This window comes from Lynx canadensis, chromosome C1 (genome assembly GCF_007474595.2).
Source record: "Lynx canadensis isolate LIC74 chromosome C1, mLynCan4.pri.v2, whole genome shotgun sequence".
Taxonomy (NCBI): domain Eukaryota; kingdom Metazoa; phylum Chordata; class Mammalia; order Carnivora; family Felidae; genus Lynx; species Lynx canadensis.
The window spans coordinates 97718145-97734876 of record NC_044310.1 but is presented as its reverse complement, the minus strand read 5'-3'; the positions used below and the strand labels follow the sequence as shown (position 1 = coordinate 97734876).

General features: G+C 38.4%; 1 protein-coding gene across 1 annotated transcript; it reads left to right on the top strand.

The window, feature by feature from the left end:
- Positions 1 to 3573: 3573 nt before the first annotated feature.
- Positions 3574 to 11866, top strand: SIKE1 (suppressor of IKBKE 1). Its single transcript, XM_030326036.2, has 5 exons — positions 3574 to 3806; positions 4044 to 4149; positions 5017 to 5159; positions 6791 to 6904; positions 8745 to 11866. Exons 1-5 carry the CDS (start codon positions 3648 to 3650, stop codon positions 8844 to 8846), a joined length of 624 nt encoding a protein of 207 aa, XP_030181896.1. The 5' UTR covers positions 3574 to 3647; the 3' UTR covers positions 8847 to 11866.
- The last annotated feature ends 4866 nt before the right edge of the window (positions 11867 to 16732 follow it).

Genomic DNA, 16732 nt, shown 5'->3' with positions numbered 1-16732 from the left:
TCAACACTTGTTCATAAAAATAAAAGCAAAAATGGCAACAAAAACCCTGTATCCTGTTTTAACCACTACTAGAATCAGTAGAACCCTTGGTCAAGGGTTGGAGTTTACTGTTTGCATTTGGCTTTTTAAAAAAGTGCACAGAGGCACCTGGGTGGCTCAGTCGCTTAAGCATCCAAATCTCAATCTCAGCTCAGGTCCTGATCTGAGCCCTGTGTTTAAGCCCCATCTTGGGCTCCACGTTGGGCATGAAGCCTACTTAAAAGAAAAAAAAGATATATAAATATACACATATATAGTTAATAATTAATGTATGATAATTATACATAACATGTAACATATTATATAATAATATGGCTTAGTATGTATAATAATTAAAATATATTATTGATTATTATTAATTATATGCACAGAAATTAAGGGTACTAGAGAGACTGTGGTTCACATTGGCTATCATAAGCTCCCTGTCTATTCAGGGAAAGAAAATTAGAGCATAACAAAATAATCTGATAGGTAGAGAGATTATGACATATTCAGAAATGAAAGAGCTGGAGGAGGTCAAAGAGACAGTAGTGGGAGAAAAGGCTGCAAGAACTAGACAGATTAAAATAAAGGTTGCAGTCAAATGATTAGATATGAAAGTTTAAAATCCTTTTTTTAAATGTTTATTTTTAAGAAAGAGAAAGAGCACAAGTGGGCGAAGGGCAGAGAGTGAGGGCGACAGAGTATCCAAAGCAGGCTATGCACCAACAGCAGCGAGAAACCCCATGCGGGGTTTGAACTCAGGAACTGTAAGGTCATGACCTAAGCCAGTGTCAGATATTCAACCCACTGAACCACCCAGGTGCCCCTGAAAGTTTAAATTCCCGATGAGGAAAAATTCTTAGTGAATGATCAAGGGTGTGGTCATGGATGCCCAAAATAAATTCAATGTCTCTTGAAATGAAAAGGCCAAGGAAGACATTATATAAATTGTCCACATAGACATGAATGTCACCCAAGATGAGAGCAAACCAATGAAGTAATCAAAAAGACTGTAAGCCAATTCCTTATTCCTACGAATAAAGGGGACTATCCAAGGTAGTCAGTAACTGACAACAATGAGGAGGGACAGAAGATTCTTCAGCTGCATGATGTAAACTTCAAATAAAGTAGAGGTTGTAATTACACAACCAAGTACAAGTAATGGTTTGGCAGTGTCATTGGGGAATTACAATGACAGTCTAGTTTTCAGCCCTAACATGGGTGGGGCATAGAAGAATAATTGCCACCATGGAAAGGGCAGCATGGCTTGTGGTGTCCTTGAGGGAGAGCTATTAGAGAAGAAGAAGACTTGAGGTAGGGACAAGACCAGTTGGGAGACTGTTGCTGCATCTGGGTGAGAAAGGATGATGGCCCAACTACCCAGTAGCAGTGAGAATAAAAAGAAGGAAATATGTCCTAATGGTATAAAGGAGATAGATTGCTTTGATAACTAATTAAGTGTAAAGAATAAATAGGAAGGATAAAGGACAACTTTCAGGATGCTCTTTTGGGCAAATGGATAATATGCTCTTTACTGAAACGGGGAAGAGCAGGTATATAAACATCAATAATGAGATCGGGTTTTGATCTTCTCCCTCTGCGAATACAAATATATTCTAGGTTCATGGAAAAGATTGGCGCTACAGAGATGAATTTGAGAACCATCATCCCTGAATAGAAGTCAAAGGTAAATAAGTGAAAGAGATCACTTAGGGAGGGTATTTTGTTTTGTTTTAATGAATGAATGAAACCTCTTTGTATCTGTGGCTCTACATTATTCTTTATTCTGTCGGTCAGTGGTCCTGATTTGTTATCTTTGTTTAACTTGTTCCCCATCACCCTCTTGACAATCATTGAATGTCTCCATTGTGCCATGTGTTGAAATACAAAAGTAAAAAGCATAGTTCTTTCCCCGCTGCTTCTCTAACCTGTCTCTACTTCTCTGAGGCACTTGCCTGTTTTACCAGCCTCCTTATGCTGTCATGAACTTCAATTATTCATAAGAGTATGAACTCTTTCTCCCATTAGAATATAAACTCCCTAAGGGCAGAGACCTTGTGTCATTTTCTGAAGCATTCTCAGACACTAAACAGTGCCTGAACCAAAGTAGTCTCACCAAAAATATTTATTAAAGTAATGAATGAAAAAGAACAAAGATTGGCATACAAGCTTGATATGGTAAACTCTTATAAACCAATATAACAAATAGTATGGAAGTCAGTGCCATTCTGGTTAAATTTATTATTTGTTAATTGAATTAGAAAGGAAAAATAAGCAAGCAGAAAATAACAATGACTGCATCTCATACCCATGAAGATGGCTATCAAAAAAAAAAAACAAAAAAAGAAAGAAAGAAAGCACCAAGTGTGGGCAAGAATGTGGGGAAATTGGAATCCTTATGCAATGTTGTTAAAAATGTAAAATGGTACAGCCACTGTGAAAAACAGTATGATCTTTCCTCAAAAAATCTAAGGCAGAATTATTATTATATGAGCCAGCAATTCCACTTCTAGTAAATACCTAAAAGAATTGAAAGCTGAGACTCAAACAGATAAGCAAACATCCCTGTTCACAGTGGCCAAAAGGTGGAAGTGTCCCTCAGTGGATGAATGGATAGGCAAAATATGGCACATACATTTGATGAACTATCATTCAGCCCTAAAAAGGAAGTAAATTCTGAAATGCATAGATAAACCCTGAGGACACGTTAAGTGAAATAAGCTAGTAACAAAACAACAGATATGATTTGTATAATTCCACTTACTGTACTTGAGGTATCTAAAGTAGTCAAATTCATACAGACAGAAAGAAGATTAGTGGTTACCAAGGGCTGAGAGGACTGCAGAATAGGGAGTTAGTATTTAATGGACATATTGTTTCCATTTTGCAAGATGAAGAGTTCTGGAAATGGATGGTGGTGATGGTTGCATAAGGAAGGCAATGCACTTAAACAGTACTAGAGTATACATTTAAAAAAGGTTCACTGGGTTAAGCGTCCAACTCTTTATATTGGCTCAGGTCACGATCTCACCGTTGGTGGGATGGAGCCCAGTATCCGGCACTGTGCTGACAGCGTGGAGCCTGCTTGGGATTCTCTCTCTCTCTCTCTCTCTCTCTCTCTCTCTCTCTCCCTCCCTCCCTCCCTCTGCTCCTCTCCGACTTGCTCTAGCTATCTCCCAAAATGAATAAACATGAAAATGCTTAATATGCTACATTTTATGTGTATTTTACCACAATTTTTAAGAATTAGTTTTAAATAGAAACCAAGCACAATTAAAAAAAAAAAAAAAAAAGATGACTGAACAGCAATCCACATCAGTCAGAACCCACTGGGAAAAAAGACACGGACCAGAAGCCAGCTTGATTACCTGGCCATCGGAGCCAGAAGCCAGAGGCGGGGCCAGGCGGGGCCAGACCAAGCCTGGGGCTCCGCGCAAGGCTGGGCCGCACGGCGAGGCTGCTGGTAAACTGGGTCACGGGCGGACTGGGCCGCCACTGCGCAGGCGCATATGGCGGCTGCCTAGGCGCCTTTTAAACATACCGGAAGTGACGTCTGTAACGCTGAGACAGGTTCAGGGAAGGTTCGTGTAGGTGAGCAGGGCGGGGGGCCGTGGTCCTGGGCCGCTATGAGCTGCACCATCGAGAAGATCCTGACAGACGCCAAGACGCTGCTGGAGCGGCTGCGGGAGCACGACGCGGCCGCAGAGTCGCTAGTGGATCAGTCCGCCGCGCTGCACCGGCGGGTGGCCGCTATGAGGGAGGCGGGGACGGCGCTTCCGGACCAGGTCGGGCAGAGGGTAGGGGGCCGTGCCCGCGGGTTCTGTGCACCGGGAGGGGTGGAGGGCATAGGACGGTGGGAACCCGGCTTTAAATTTATGCCTGCTCTCAGAGGGTGGCGGTGAGACCTTTCTGCGGGGTCGGGGCTGAGAATGCTGCCCTGGAGCCCCGACCCCAACTTCTTCGGTTGCATCCGCGGCTGTTTTCCTGTTAACGGCGCGCTTAGTCTGTCTCTGTTTGTCCAGTATCAAGAAGATGCACCCGATATAAAGGACATGTCCAAATTCAAACCTCACATTCTGCTGTCCCAAGAGAACACACAGATTAGAGACTTGCAGCAGGAAAACAGAGGTTAGTCAGGTCTTTTTCTGTAGTTATTATTTTCTAATATCCAATAATGTTTCAAAAGTTCTTGCCAAACTAACTTCACATCTTATATATATCTCCGGATTAGTACTTTGAAAAAGCGTTATCCCTTGCTGGCCCAGTAACAATAAAGTTTACGTTACCCTTTTTAAGGTCATCTGACTGATTTTGCATTTATAGGCTGCTTACCAAAGGGGGTGCTTAGTAGAGTTGAATTATTGCATGGCTTATTTGTGTATCCCCATATGGGTATTTGCATAAGAAAAGAGTTAATATCCTCAAGAGCTTAAATTTTTTTTTTATTAATTGACATAAACACTAAGATTGAAGAAGTTTTTAAAATGTTCTTGTGCAAGGTGGAAGAAATGAATTTTATCCTCAGGGTATATATTCTCAGGTTTAATGAGTAAATTATCAATGATAGTATGAAGTTATTTGTATGTCAGTTTACAGAGAGCTTTCACATATATCATCACATTATATTCTCATATCTTCATTTTGAGGTAGATAAGCCAGTATTTAATATTACAATGCAGTTAATAGGCTCAGAGAGGTTAAATGATTTGCATAGGAGTAGTAGTAAGCTAGTAACTCACAGAATTGAACCAAAACCCATGTCTTCTGGTTCTACATCCCATGTTGTTTCTACCAGACTATGCTGCCTCTGCCTAGAAAGTTATTTTTCAGATAGACCTTAACTGTTGAGTTTTGTGGACTTAAACACTGAGTTATAACTTTGCATTCACAATATCTCATGGACTGTCATAAAATTCCAACTTTAAGAGCTTTGGCTTTGAGAGCTCTCTCTCAGACATCACTGCCAAGTGATTTTATTTATTTATTTTCTTATAGAGCTATGGGTTTCCTTGGAGGAACACCAGGATGCTTTGGAACTCATCATGAGCAAGTACCGGAAACAGATGTTACAATTAATGGTTGCTAAAAAGGCCGTGGATGCTGAACCAGTCCTGAAAGCTCACCAGTCTCACTCTGCAGTAAGAAATTTTGATGAATAAGTTCTAAATGAACAGGATTGAAATCTTGAATTGTTTTAAATTGTTTGCTTGTTTTTGAAGAAAAGTAAGCTTGTTTTCCTTTCATGTTTATCATATTTGCTTTGATTTCCCTATACCTTTGTAAGGATATGAATAGAAAGAAGGGGGGTAAGGGACTGTTCAGGTGCTTTTCTCTGAGTGGGATTAAGGTTCTTCCCTTCCTCACCAAGATCTCTTTTCAAGATTAATGGATGCTTAGTTCCTTGACCAAACATAATGCCAGGTAGTGCTGAAGGTGCTCAGTAACTATTTGGTTGCTTATTAAATTTTTTTAAATGTTTTATTTATTTTTTGCGAGACAGACACACAGAGTGAGCAGGGGAGGGGCTGAGAGAGAGAGAGAGAGACAGAATCCAAAGCAGGCTCCAGGCTCCAAGCTGTCAGCACAGAGCCCAATGCGGGGCTCAAACTCACAAATCACGAGATCATGACCTGAGCCGAAGTTGGACTCTCAACCCACTGAGCCACCCTGGCGCCCCAATATTTAGTTGGTTATTATTGTACTTTCACTAAACTATAAGCTCCTTGATTGTAAGGAGCATGAATTCTTCTTTTATCCCTAACATAGTACCTGGCACATAGCAGGCAGTCAGTAAACCTTTATTAAACTGAACTACATAGCATCATACTATGTTGTCAGAAGTATGGTTTTAAAAAAATACATGGCGTAGTTTCTATAGTTTGGTTGCTTATGATTTAATTTGGGAGACCTAGTAATTGTGCTTATGTTTGTAGAGTGCTTCATAGTTGTCATTGTACATTCACATGTACTATATCATTTAAAACGGGATTAAAAGATGGGCACCTATTTGCTCCAGGGAATTTATGAAAGATAAGTTGCATCTTATATTCCTTTGAAAGCATTTTACTGACTTAACAAAAGTCTTAGGGAGCAGGAATATTTTAAATATGTGAATAGCTCTCATCTAGAAGAGAAAAATAAACGATTTTCTGTTATCTGGAGGAAAAAACTTGAACCTTAAAAGAGACAGTTTAGTTTGGGGCGCCTGGGTGGCTCAGTTGGTTTAGCATTGGACTTCAGCTCAAGTCATGATGTCACGGTTCATGGGTTCAAGCCCTGCGTCAGGCTCTGTGCTGACAGCGCAGAGCCCACTTTGGATCTTGTCCCCCTCTCTCTCTTCACCTCACTCACTCTCTCTCAAAAATAAACATTTAAAAAAGAAAAAAAAAAAAAAACAGTTTAACTCACATGAAAAACTTGCGAAGAGATATGTCCAATGATAGAATAAGGTACCTTGGAATGCGGTGAGCTTCCTGCCAATAAATATACTCAAATTTAAGTTAAACAGCCACTTAGAGATGTTGTTCAATGGCCAGTGGTTGGTTAGACTAGAATCAATCTTTTGAAAACAAATTATTTATTTGTGAATACCACAAGATAACTTGATTATGTCTTTGCCTCTTCAGACTCAGATTGTGATGAAACTCCTGTGTAACTTCTCTAGCATAGATTAAAGGAATTTTTTAACTCATAATGCATATGTTCTCGTGAACATCTATAGAAAAGATAACTTTTCACCTTTGTCTTTTCTTAATCTTAATCTTTACAGGAAATTGAGAGTCAGATTGACAGAATCTGTGAAATGGGAGAAGTGATGAGGAAAGCAGTTCAGGTGGATGATGACCAATTTTGTAAGATTCAGGAAAAACTAGCCCAATTAGAGGTAAGATTGTTGCTATTATAGGGTCACAATATTCAGGGAGTTTTCTTAGAGTCCAGAAGGTATGCCATTGCTATCCTAGGCAGTGTATTGATGTTTTCTGTGTGTTCGTGATTTAAAATTAAAACTCCTGTTCTACATCCTTTCCAAGAAAGTAAATACAATCAGCAGCAAACAATGAAAATGCCAACTATGTATTGGCTAGAAATTGAGATATTACCATATTGAGAGGATAGAGAGAGTAGAAGAGACAGATTACATGTGAGCTAAAATCCCTCCTCTGCTATAAAAGGAAGTCAGATAATGTCTTAAATTGATCATCAAGAAATAGCAGTACAGGGGCACCTGGGTGGCTCAGTTGGTTAAGCATCCAACTTCGGCTCAGGTCATGACCTCGCGGTTCATGAGTTAGAGCCCCACATTGGGCTCTGTGCTCACAGCTCAGAGCCTAGAGCCTGCTTCAGATTCTGTGTCTCCCTCTCTGCCCCTCTCCCACTCACACTCTCTCTTTCAAAAATAAACATTAAAAAAATATATATAGCAGTACAGGCATAATAATTACTATTAATTATTCATTTATTAACTATGGAAGTAAGTACCAAAAGAAATAGATAAAAGTTTTAAAAGTAGTTGCCCTTGGGGAACAAAGCCAAGGGCATGCTATTTATTTTATAAGCCTTACAGTTTTGATTTTTTAAAGGCTCTTTTCATGTAATATTTTTATTATAATAGCAATAATTTACCAAGGGAAAAAAAAAGACCTGGAGGTATTAGAATCCCATAAAATTATTAAGAAAACACATAACAGTAAATCATTTGAATGTTGCTTATTACAAGATGCTGTCATGGCCCCTTTGAGAAATATCAGAGAGAAAGAGAGGATCCCTGCACAGAGTCTACTGAAAGGAATAAGACTAGTACTTATATGATATGAAATGGTTTGTACATGCTAGGAGAGATGCACAGTACTAAGGGAAGCACTTTATATGTTAGACGATTTAATGACCATGGACGCAGACTCTTGATGAAGCCTAAAAATGCTATGGTTTCCTAGAATTTCCTACAGAGAGAATGAGGATACAGAGTGCAAGCTGCCCTAGCTGGAAATCAAAGGGAGAGACAAGGTCCCAAGTAGGAATTAGGAGTTAGTTACAACAGTAGAACAACCTTGTCTATACTATCCCTGATGTACCTCAACTATGGAAATAGCCCTAAGGAAATGTGGAACAAATTTTACTCAGTATTTTAAGTGGAAAGGACACCAACATCAGATTGAAACCCTAGCAGTATCACATCCACGTTGTCTGCGTTTGGACAAGTTTTTGGACTTTGGTGAGCCACAGTGTCCTCGTCTTCTAGAGAACATGGATGTAGGGAATGGTACCTGCCCTACATGTTGTTGTGAGATGATGTATGTAGGACACCCACTGGTACCTGGCTGTGGACCCATGAGTAGTTTCTTCTCCTTTTCTTCCTTCCTCCAAAACTGTAGCACATTCAGGAGAAAAGACTGAGCACAGTAAAAACATTATTAGGAATTTAAAAGGTAGAAGAAATAGTAGTAAAACTAGTGGGAACCACAAAAAGTACAACAAGCACCGAATACCTCAGGTGGAGAGAGACTTTGGTTTTTTTTCCTTGTAATCCTAACATGTGGTTTATATAAATTACTCAGTAAATGTATATTAAATGATTAATAATTAGTATTTTAGGAAATTCTCAGTTATTTTGTTTCTTTCAAATGTTTAAAATTAATATGCTTTCTGTTCCTGGCCCAAAACAATGTATTCTGATACAGTTTGACAATCAAAATACTGAAATAAACATACCTTTTTTTTTCCAGCTTGAAAATAAGGAACTTCGAGAATTATTGTCCATCAGCAGTGAATCTCTTCAGGTCAGGAAGGAAAACTCAATGGACACTGCTTCCCAAGCCATCAAATAACTCCACTTCTGAATGACAGCTGGAGATTGTCAAGGAAGGAAGTTATTATCTTTCTATTTGAGTATTGTCCATGTAATGTCTTGCCTCAGACTTGATTTAGTGTTGATTAAAGGTATCAGGTGGCAGTTCAGAAATTCGAAATCAGATTGGCTGTCCATAAAACAGTTTTTGGGTGTGTTCGTGAAAATACACACTGAGTTTCACCATTCCTTTCTCTGAGAGACTACTTTTAATTTTCAGTTCTGGGACCTTGATTTATATAAACTGTGTTACCAGTTCCTTTTTGTTTGTTCATATCTCTGAAACTTAGAGCCTTTTATTATAAGCCAGCAATTTTATTTTATATAGGATTGTAAATTACAATTCTAAAAAATTTTTAAAAGAGATTAGCTTTTTAAATCTACTTGGCATACACCTAGATTTTTTTTCCAGTTGAGAAAAGTAATACAATTCCATAGAACTAGATTAGTAGATTCTCTGATTTGTAACGTCATTCACCTCCTATGAAGTTTTAAGTCTCTCTGGTGCTAAGAGTTGGCACTTTATGACCTGGTGTCTTTACTCTTAATTTGAGAGAACCTACTGCTAGTCCCCAAGAAACATACTTGAAAATAAGTCCACCTTTTTTCTAGTGATAGTAAAGTCATTGTATTGTTCAAAGAATCCTGAGAAATTTGTCCCGTGTATGTGCATATACACATGTACTCTTAGTTAAATCCTAAAGGTAGCTTTTATTTATTCTATTTGATATTAATAGTCAATTTTTCAATATTGTCCTCATAGGAAATCTTCAACTTGGGTGATTCACCCAGTTGAAGAGCATACGATAGGTTTATTCACATCATGGTTTTTAATGTACAACATTCTGTTTACTATACATAGAACTTCTTTTTATAGTTGAGTACCATCACTTACTTGGATGTCTTTCATTATTAGTACTGGCAGTTGGCTTTCTTTTTAGATCCACTTTTCACAACGAAACAAAAGTTTATCACCTAATGAGAGTTATTACATTCATCGTGTTGTGCAGACAACAAAGCAGTGTTGAGATTCAAATGCTGAGTGGTCAACTAGGCTCACTCATCAACTCATTCTCCCATCTCAATTTAGTCACATGTGATATTTACAAATTACTTCATGTTATACTGTCAGATTAGGTTTGCCTAAAAATAATTGAAATAACAAATCCTAAACCTGTCCACATTTTCCAGTAGTACTAAGCACCATACTGCATAGGAGAGACCCAGTATTAAAAAGAGTTTTTTGTTTGTGCTTTGTGTGATGTAAACTTTCATACTGCCATAAAGAATTAATTCCAATTAAAACAATAAAACTTCACTAAGATATCCTAAAAGCATCTGATCCCAGTAATACTGAAATGACTTTGCCTATAGTGGTGGTCTTTAATAATCAGGTATTTTAGAATTTGTCAAATTTCTATTCAAAGTCCTATACAGGATTTGAAAAATACTACCACCCCCAGTGTAGGCATTTTTATCTTGTTTTCCAAGAGTAAGTAAACCTTTAGTCCAGCCATTTGGCTTGAAGTATATACCCTAAGTGCCACTGTGTGTCCCACAGTTCCACTCAGGAGGCAGTGGACTATACAGGGCCATCAAATGGCCCATTAAAATATGACATGGTGTCTCTTTATCTGCCTTATGTTCCTTTAAAGGTGTTTATAAAGTACTTTACATCTTAGATATCAGGATAAATATCTATGTTAACTTTTCACCCCGGCAAATCAAAAGCTTGAAGTCTGAGTCTAAAGAGCTCTCAGCACCCTACATAATGTAATTCTGGCTAGTGTTAATATGAATGTTTCTAATAAAAACTTCATTTTGAGAATAACAGTTAATTTTATTCCGCAGTGAGTCTAATTATCAGGAAATACAAAGGTCTATTTTTCACATAATAGCAACATGTCAAGTAGACAGGGCTTTTCATAAATATTTTATAATTAGCATAATGTAGTCAGATGTATAAGTCTACAAATAGTTGCATCTAAAATGGTTTTAGAAGGGTACTTCCATGGCTCAGTCGGTTGAGCATGATTCCAGCTCGGGTCATGATCCCAGGTTTGTTGGATTGAGCCCCACATCGGGCTCCATGCTGAGCTTGACCCTGCCTGAGATTCTCTCTTCTCTCTCCTTCTGCCCTCTCTACCCGGCTCATGTGCTGGCTCTCTCTCTCTCTCTCTCTCAACTAACTAAACGAACAAATAAATGAATAAATAAAATAGTTTTAGACATTTCCTCATGATTTAGAAATCCAAAATTATATGATTACAAATCAAATTACAAAAACTGAGTTTAGAAGTACCTTGAAAAATGCTTAAATATTACTGATCTTACCTTAATACCTTTTACCTTGACTTATATTGATAATTTTCACATAATTTGATTCAAACATTGAAGGTCCATTCCGTGTTCCCCAAAATTGTTTGCTGACTACTGAAATAGAAACTTAGGAATGGGATCCAGGAATTTGTATTTTATAATCATCCCAGATAACTTCTACGGATACTAGTTTGAGAATGTCTAATCTGCTATGTACCAGGCACTTCATTTGGAGTTACGAATAGAAAAAAGGTGAGGGAAAGGCGTTGACACTGTTTTTGAAGAAAAATTTGGTAGAGGAGACAAGTATACATATAATTACAGGGCAGTGATAAATCCAATATGAGAATGTATAGGATGCAGAGAAGGCTCTATGAGGAGGAGAAAGCTTGGTGCTTTCTAGTTATTCTATAATCTCCATTTCAACTATACCTCATTTTACATACACTCAGGCACAAGGAGGTTATGCTATCTGTCTAAACTGGAACCAAGATTCCAACCTAGAGAGACCCTTAAACATACTCTTAACCACTAAGTTAGGATGCCTTTAAATGCCAAATACGGGTCAGAGTTCAAGTGGTTCTTGATTGGCAAAATCTATTTTTACTAATAGTGCAAAAGAAACACCACAGCCCATATGTTAGAAAATATGAATTCAATAAATGGAGTCTTAACTCATGAGACGTAATTGTCCTCTCTTTTCTAGAGTGGTGCAGCTGAGACCATGTGTGCCTACGATTAAACAATGTTTAATCGGTGGTCTTACCTACATACAAAGAGTGCAGTGCTGTCTTTCAAATCCGCCTCCTGAGCATGCCATTTTTCATCCTTCATGCTCTTTTCTTGTGGTTGCAAGGTCGGTGCTGTGCCAGATTCCATGTCCCTACTGAAGGCAGGAAGATAAAGGGAAATGGCCTGTGCCAGCTCTGTGTATCCTCTTTTACGAAGGAAAGCAAAGCTTTCCCCGAAATTCCAGACAGATTTCCCCTTGTCTTAATTTGCCTGCCTCTTTAAATGGTAACTTCTATCTTCAAAGGAGGCTGTGTACATAGCTGCCTCAGATAAAGTCGGTATTCCATTAGCAAGGAGGAAAGAGTATTGAGAAAGCAACTAACAAGGTCTGACAAGTCCTTTTACTCTGAATCATTCTTAACAAGTGAAAGTTGAAGGTGTTGGTGTTGAGTGGCCAAGAGTGGCTGTGGCAGACAACTGTCATTTCTTTCCTGGCTGCCCAATATCATTCCTATCCTGTTAGGGAGTCCCTCACCTAATGAGGCAGAGGCCTTCCTCCCTCCTAAGAAATTTAAGTGTCAGATGTTTTCCCAGCCTCTTTTGCAGCTAAGGAAGATATATCTGCTTTAAACTTTAAAGTTAGGCATACAAATAAGCAGGGAACTATGCAGAATTCCTTTTGAGTAAAGGCCTACAACACTGGCTACTATGTCCAGTTCCACAGAGGAACAGCCCAAGCGGCTTTAGTGACAACATTTCAGTATCCAGTGTCAGCAAAGTCAATGGTGCGGCTGCAGTGTCTCTGCCACACAGTGAGATCTTCAATGAAGCAATTATCTGAAGTGATTAGAGGCTCTGTAGCCTCTCATTTTGGTTTTCTGCCTGTCTTAGAGATCCTGAGGATTGCCTTTTAATAAAATCACTTTTTGTTAAAATTAACCTGACTTGCCTCTAATTAAGAACGCTGATCAAATAAGCATAGTCTAAAAAACAACTGTGCAAATACAAATTTTGCCAATACTTTATACATAATTTTGCACTTACGTTTTAATATTTAACACTTAGAAAAGGATATGTAACATGCAAATAAGCTATCAAACATAATCATTCATCACCTAACTTAAGAATTAGAACATCACCCATACTTTGCATTTATTTAAGCTCCTTTCCTATTCTCCCCATCTCCCTACTCCCTCTTTTTGATAGTTCTAACACATGCAAAAAGACCTAAAATATGTATGCATCCCTAAAGTGACATTTTTTAGTTTTGTTCCATTTTGATTTCTATAAAAATGGTACCATATTTTACATAGTCTATAGGGATTTGATATTTTCAACTGAACATGTTTCTAAAAATAGTTTTGTACATAGCTGCCATTTATTTCCACTGATGTTCACTATTTCATTGTGTGATCATATAATGTATTAAGAGATACATATATAATACTACAATTATGCATTTTGTAAATCCTTGCTAATATCTGACTTCCTGAATTTTAATTCTCCATCCACCTTTATATTAGATACATTTCACAATAAGCAGTTATATTGCACATTTTTCAGTATTTCACTTGCAGGTGTCTCAGCAACTTTTAGAGGGAATTAAGGACTATTATCTGCTAATATAATGGAAAGCAGATGATGCTTTTTCTTTTGTCACCCACAAAGAATGCTAAAGAGGAGGCAGAACCTTCAGAGCTGAATGAACTGCAATTTACTCAACATTTCATCTAGCCTAAAAATACAAGAGGAATTGATGGAAGTGGATTTCTATATGTTATTGATCCTAAGCTTGATTTTTATTTCATATGTTAACATCCCTGTAATTGGGATATGTCTTACACATGTAGGGGTTTGTGGTGTAGTTGACTGTAAGCATAAGCATAATTGGCTGTGTTCCTGGTGGCATGACTGGACAAAGGTAAGCTCTTGCTATTTTGGTCAAGAAACTATTTTAAGCACTATTTGAGAAGGGAGTAGGGGTTCAGCTGTTTTCTGTGAACTTTCCATTCATGTGAACCTTCTGGTAAGATCAAGAGAGTGCCAGCATAAGAACTTGGGAGTATGGCTATATTCGTTCTTTACTGCTATATAACAGATGACCACAAATTTCCCACCTTAAAACAATGCCCATTTCTTCTCTTACAGTTCTGTAGGTCAGCAGTCCATGCAGGGTTTAACTAGGTTCCCATCTAATGATGTCACAAGGCTGAAATCAAGGTGTCAGCATAGGCTAGGCATCTCATCTGAGGCTCTGGGCCCCCTCCCAAGCTCACATGGTTGTTGGCAAAATTCATTTCTATACAGGTGTAAAACTCCCAGGACTTCAAGGCCAAAAGGAGATCACTCTCCAACCTTCCTTGTCTCCCATCTCTAGACTCCCTTTTAAGAGCTTACGTTAGGCCCAACCAGAATAACCCCCTCTTGATTAACCCAACTGATTGGAGATCTTAATTACACCTGCAGTAATCTCTTTGCCATAAAGGAGATATGAGGTATCCTCTAATATCCACAGGTCTAGCCCATGCTCAAGGGCAGGGGACTATACACAGCATGTATACCACCAGGTGGTGGGATTCTTGGTAGCCATCTCACAGTTCTGCCTGCCACACAGCTTTTGCTAGCCTGAAATAAAATTCTGGACACCACAATGAAGCACTCTTAGGAAATCCTGTGTTACCAGTATTTTTGGTGGCCTAAGACTAATCCTGTGTGGAAAAACCTGCACATCTATGAGCCAAAAAGAGATTCAGTAAGATTCATCAATGTATGCTGTAATCAGTGAACTAAAGTGTTTTTTTTTTTTTTAACGTTTATTTATTTTTGAGAGAGCACACATGAGTGGAGGAGGGGCAAAGAGAGAGGAGGACAAAGACCCAAAGTGAGCTCTGTGCTAACAGCTCAACTGACTGAGCCACCCAGGTGCCCCTAGTGAACTAAAGTTTAAACAGAAAAAGGTATTTGCTTAGCTTCTATTAGTTTCCTAGAGTTACCATAACAAATTACTACAAACTGGATAGCTTAAAACAACAGAAATGTATTCTGTCACAGTTCTGATGGCTAGAAGTCTGAAATTAAGGTGTTGACAAGGTTGGTTCTTTCTGGAGGCTCTAAGGGAGAGTATGTTCCATGCCCTTTTTCTAGCTCCTGCAACTCTTGGCATTCCTTGACTTCTAGATACAGCACTGCAATTTCTACCTCAATCTTCACATGATTTTCTTCCTGTATGTGTGTGTCTGTATCCAAATATCCCTCTTCTAAGAACAGTAGTCATTTGATTAGTTGTTGCTATAATTCAGTATGACTTCATTGTAACTTGATTACATCTGCAGAGACCCTATTTCCAAACAAGGCCATGTTCTGAGATTCTGAGTAGATATAATTTTGAGAGGACAATTCAATCAAGTCCCAAAGTATCTTCCCCAAAACATTTAGTAATTATAATGGAAAAATAACAAGTTTACTATGAATAATCCTGGCAGACACCACTTTAACCAACTGATTAACGTAAACATCACTAATAATAAATTTCAACATCTTATGCCCGCTGGTATAATGCAATGAGAAAGGTACATCACCTCCATAACATTCTTTCAAATAATGCATCACCTCAATCTAACCCAGGGAAGCATCAGACAAAAACAAGTTGAGGGATGTTTACAAAATAACTGATCAATGTTCCAAAGTGTCCAGGTCACGAAAGGCAAGGAAATGTCACAGAATGGAGGAGAGTAAGGAGACAACAACTAAATGCAGGGTGTGATCCTGGATTTGATTGTGGAAGAGAAAATGGATATCAGGGAAAGAACTCATGAAACCTGAATTCATTTTGTAGTTTAGTTAATATTGTGTCAAGGTTAATTTCCTCGTTTCGAAAATTGTCCTATGGCTAAGTGAGCTTAACATAATGGAAAAGTGGGTGAAGTGTTTATGGGAACTTTCTATATAGTTTTTGTAATTCTTTTGTAAGTCTAAAACTATCTCAAAACAAAAATGTATTCCCTGGATTACTAATGAGGCTGAGCATAATATCAAATGATTATTTGCCTAACAGTTTTCTTTTTTCTAAGTTTAGAGAAAGAGAGAGAGACAGAGCTCGCACACGCCGGTAGGGGTGAGGGAGACAGAGAACCTTAAGCAGGCTCCATATTCAATGCAGAGCTCGATGCGGGGCTCAATCCTGTGACCTTGGGATCATGACCAGAGCAGAAATCTAAAGTCAGACACTCAACCAACTGAGCCACGCAGGCACCCCGTACCTATACAGTTGTTCGTTTGTTTGTTTTAACATTTATTTATTTTTGAAAGACAGAGAGAGGCAGAGCATGAGCGAGGAAGGGGCAGAGAGAGGGAGACACAGAATCTGAAACAGGCTCCAGGCTCCGAGCTGTCAGCACAGAGCCCAACGCGGGGCTCAGACTCATAAACTGCAAGATCACGACCTGAGCCAAAGTCAGACGCTCAACCGACTGAGCCACCCAGGCGCCCTTAACGTTTTTTTTTTAATGTAGACATTCAAGTCATTCCCCCATTTCTTTTCTTTCACTTTTTCCTATTTATAGGTATTAATTTAGTATATATTTATGATACTAATACATTATCAGTTTTACATGTTGCAAACATATATATTCTAGTTTCTTGATTTTTTAAAGTTTTTAATGCTGTCTCTTGATGAATGGAATTTTTAAAATACAGTCAAATTTATTACTACAAAGAAAGATTCAGAAGTTAGGTTTCGTGAAGAAGTTTTAGGAAGACCACCAATTTACTTTGCTTATTTTTTTTTCACTTTATATACACACAAGAGTGACACAT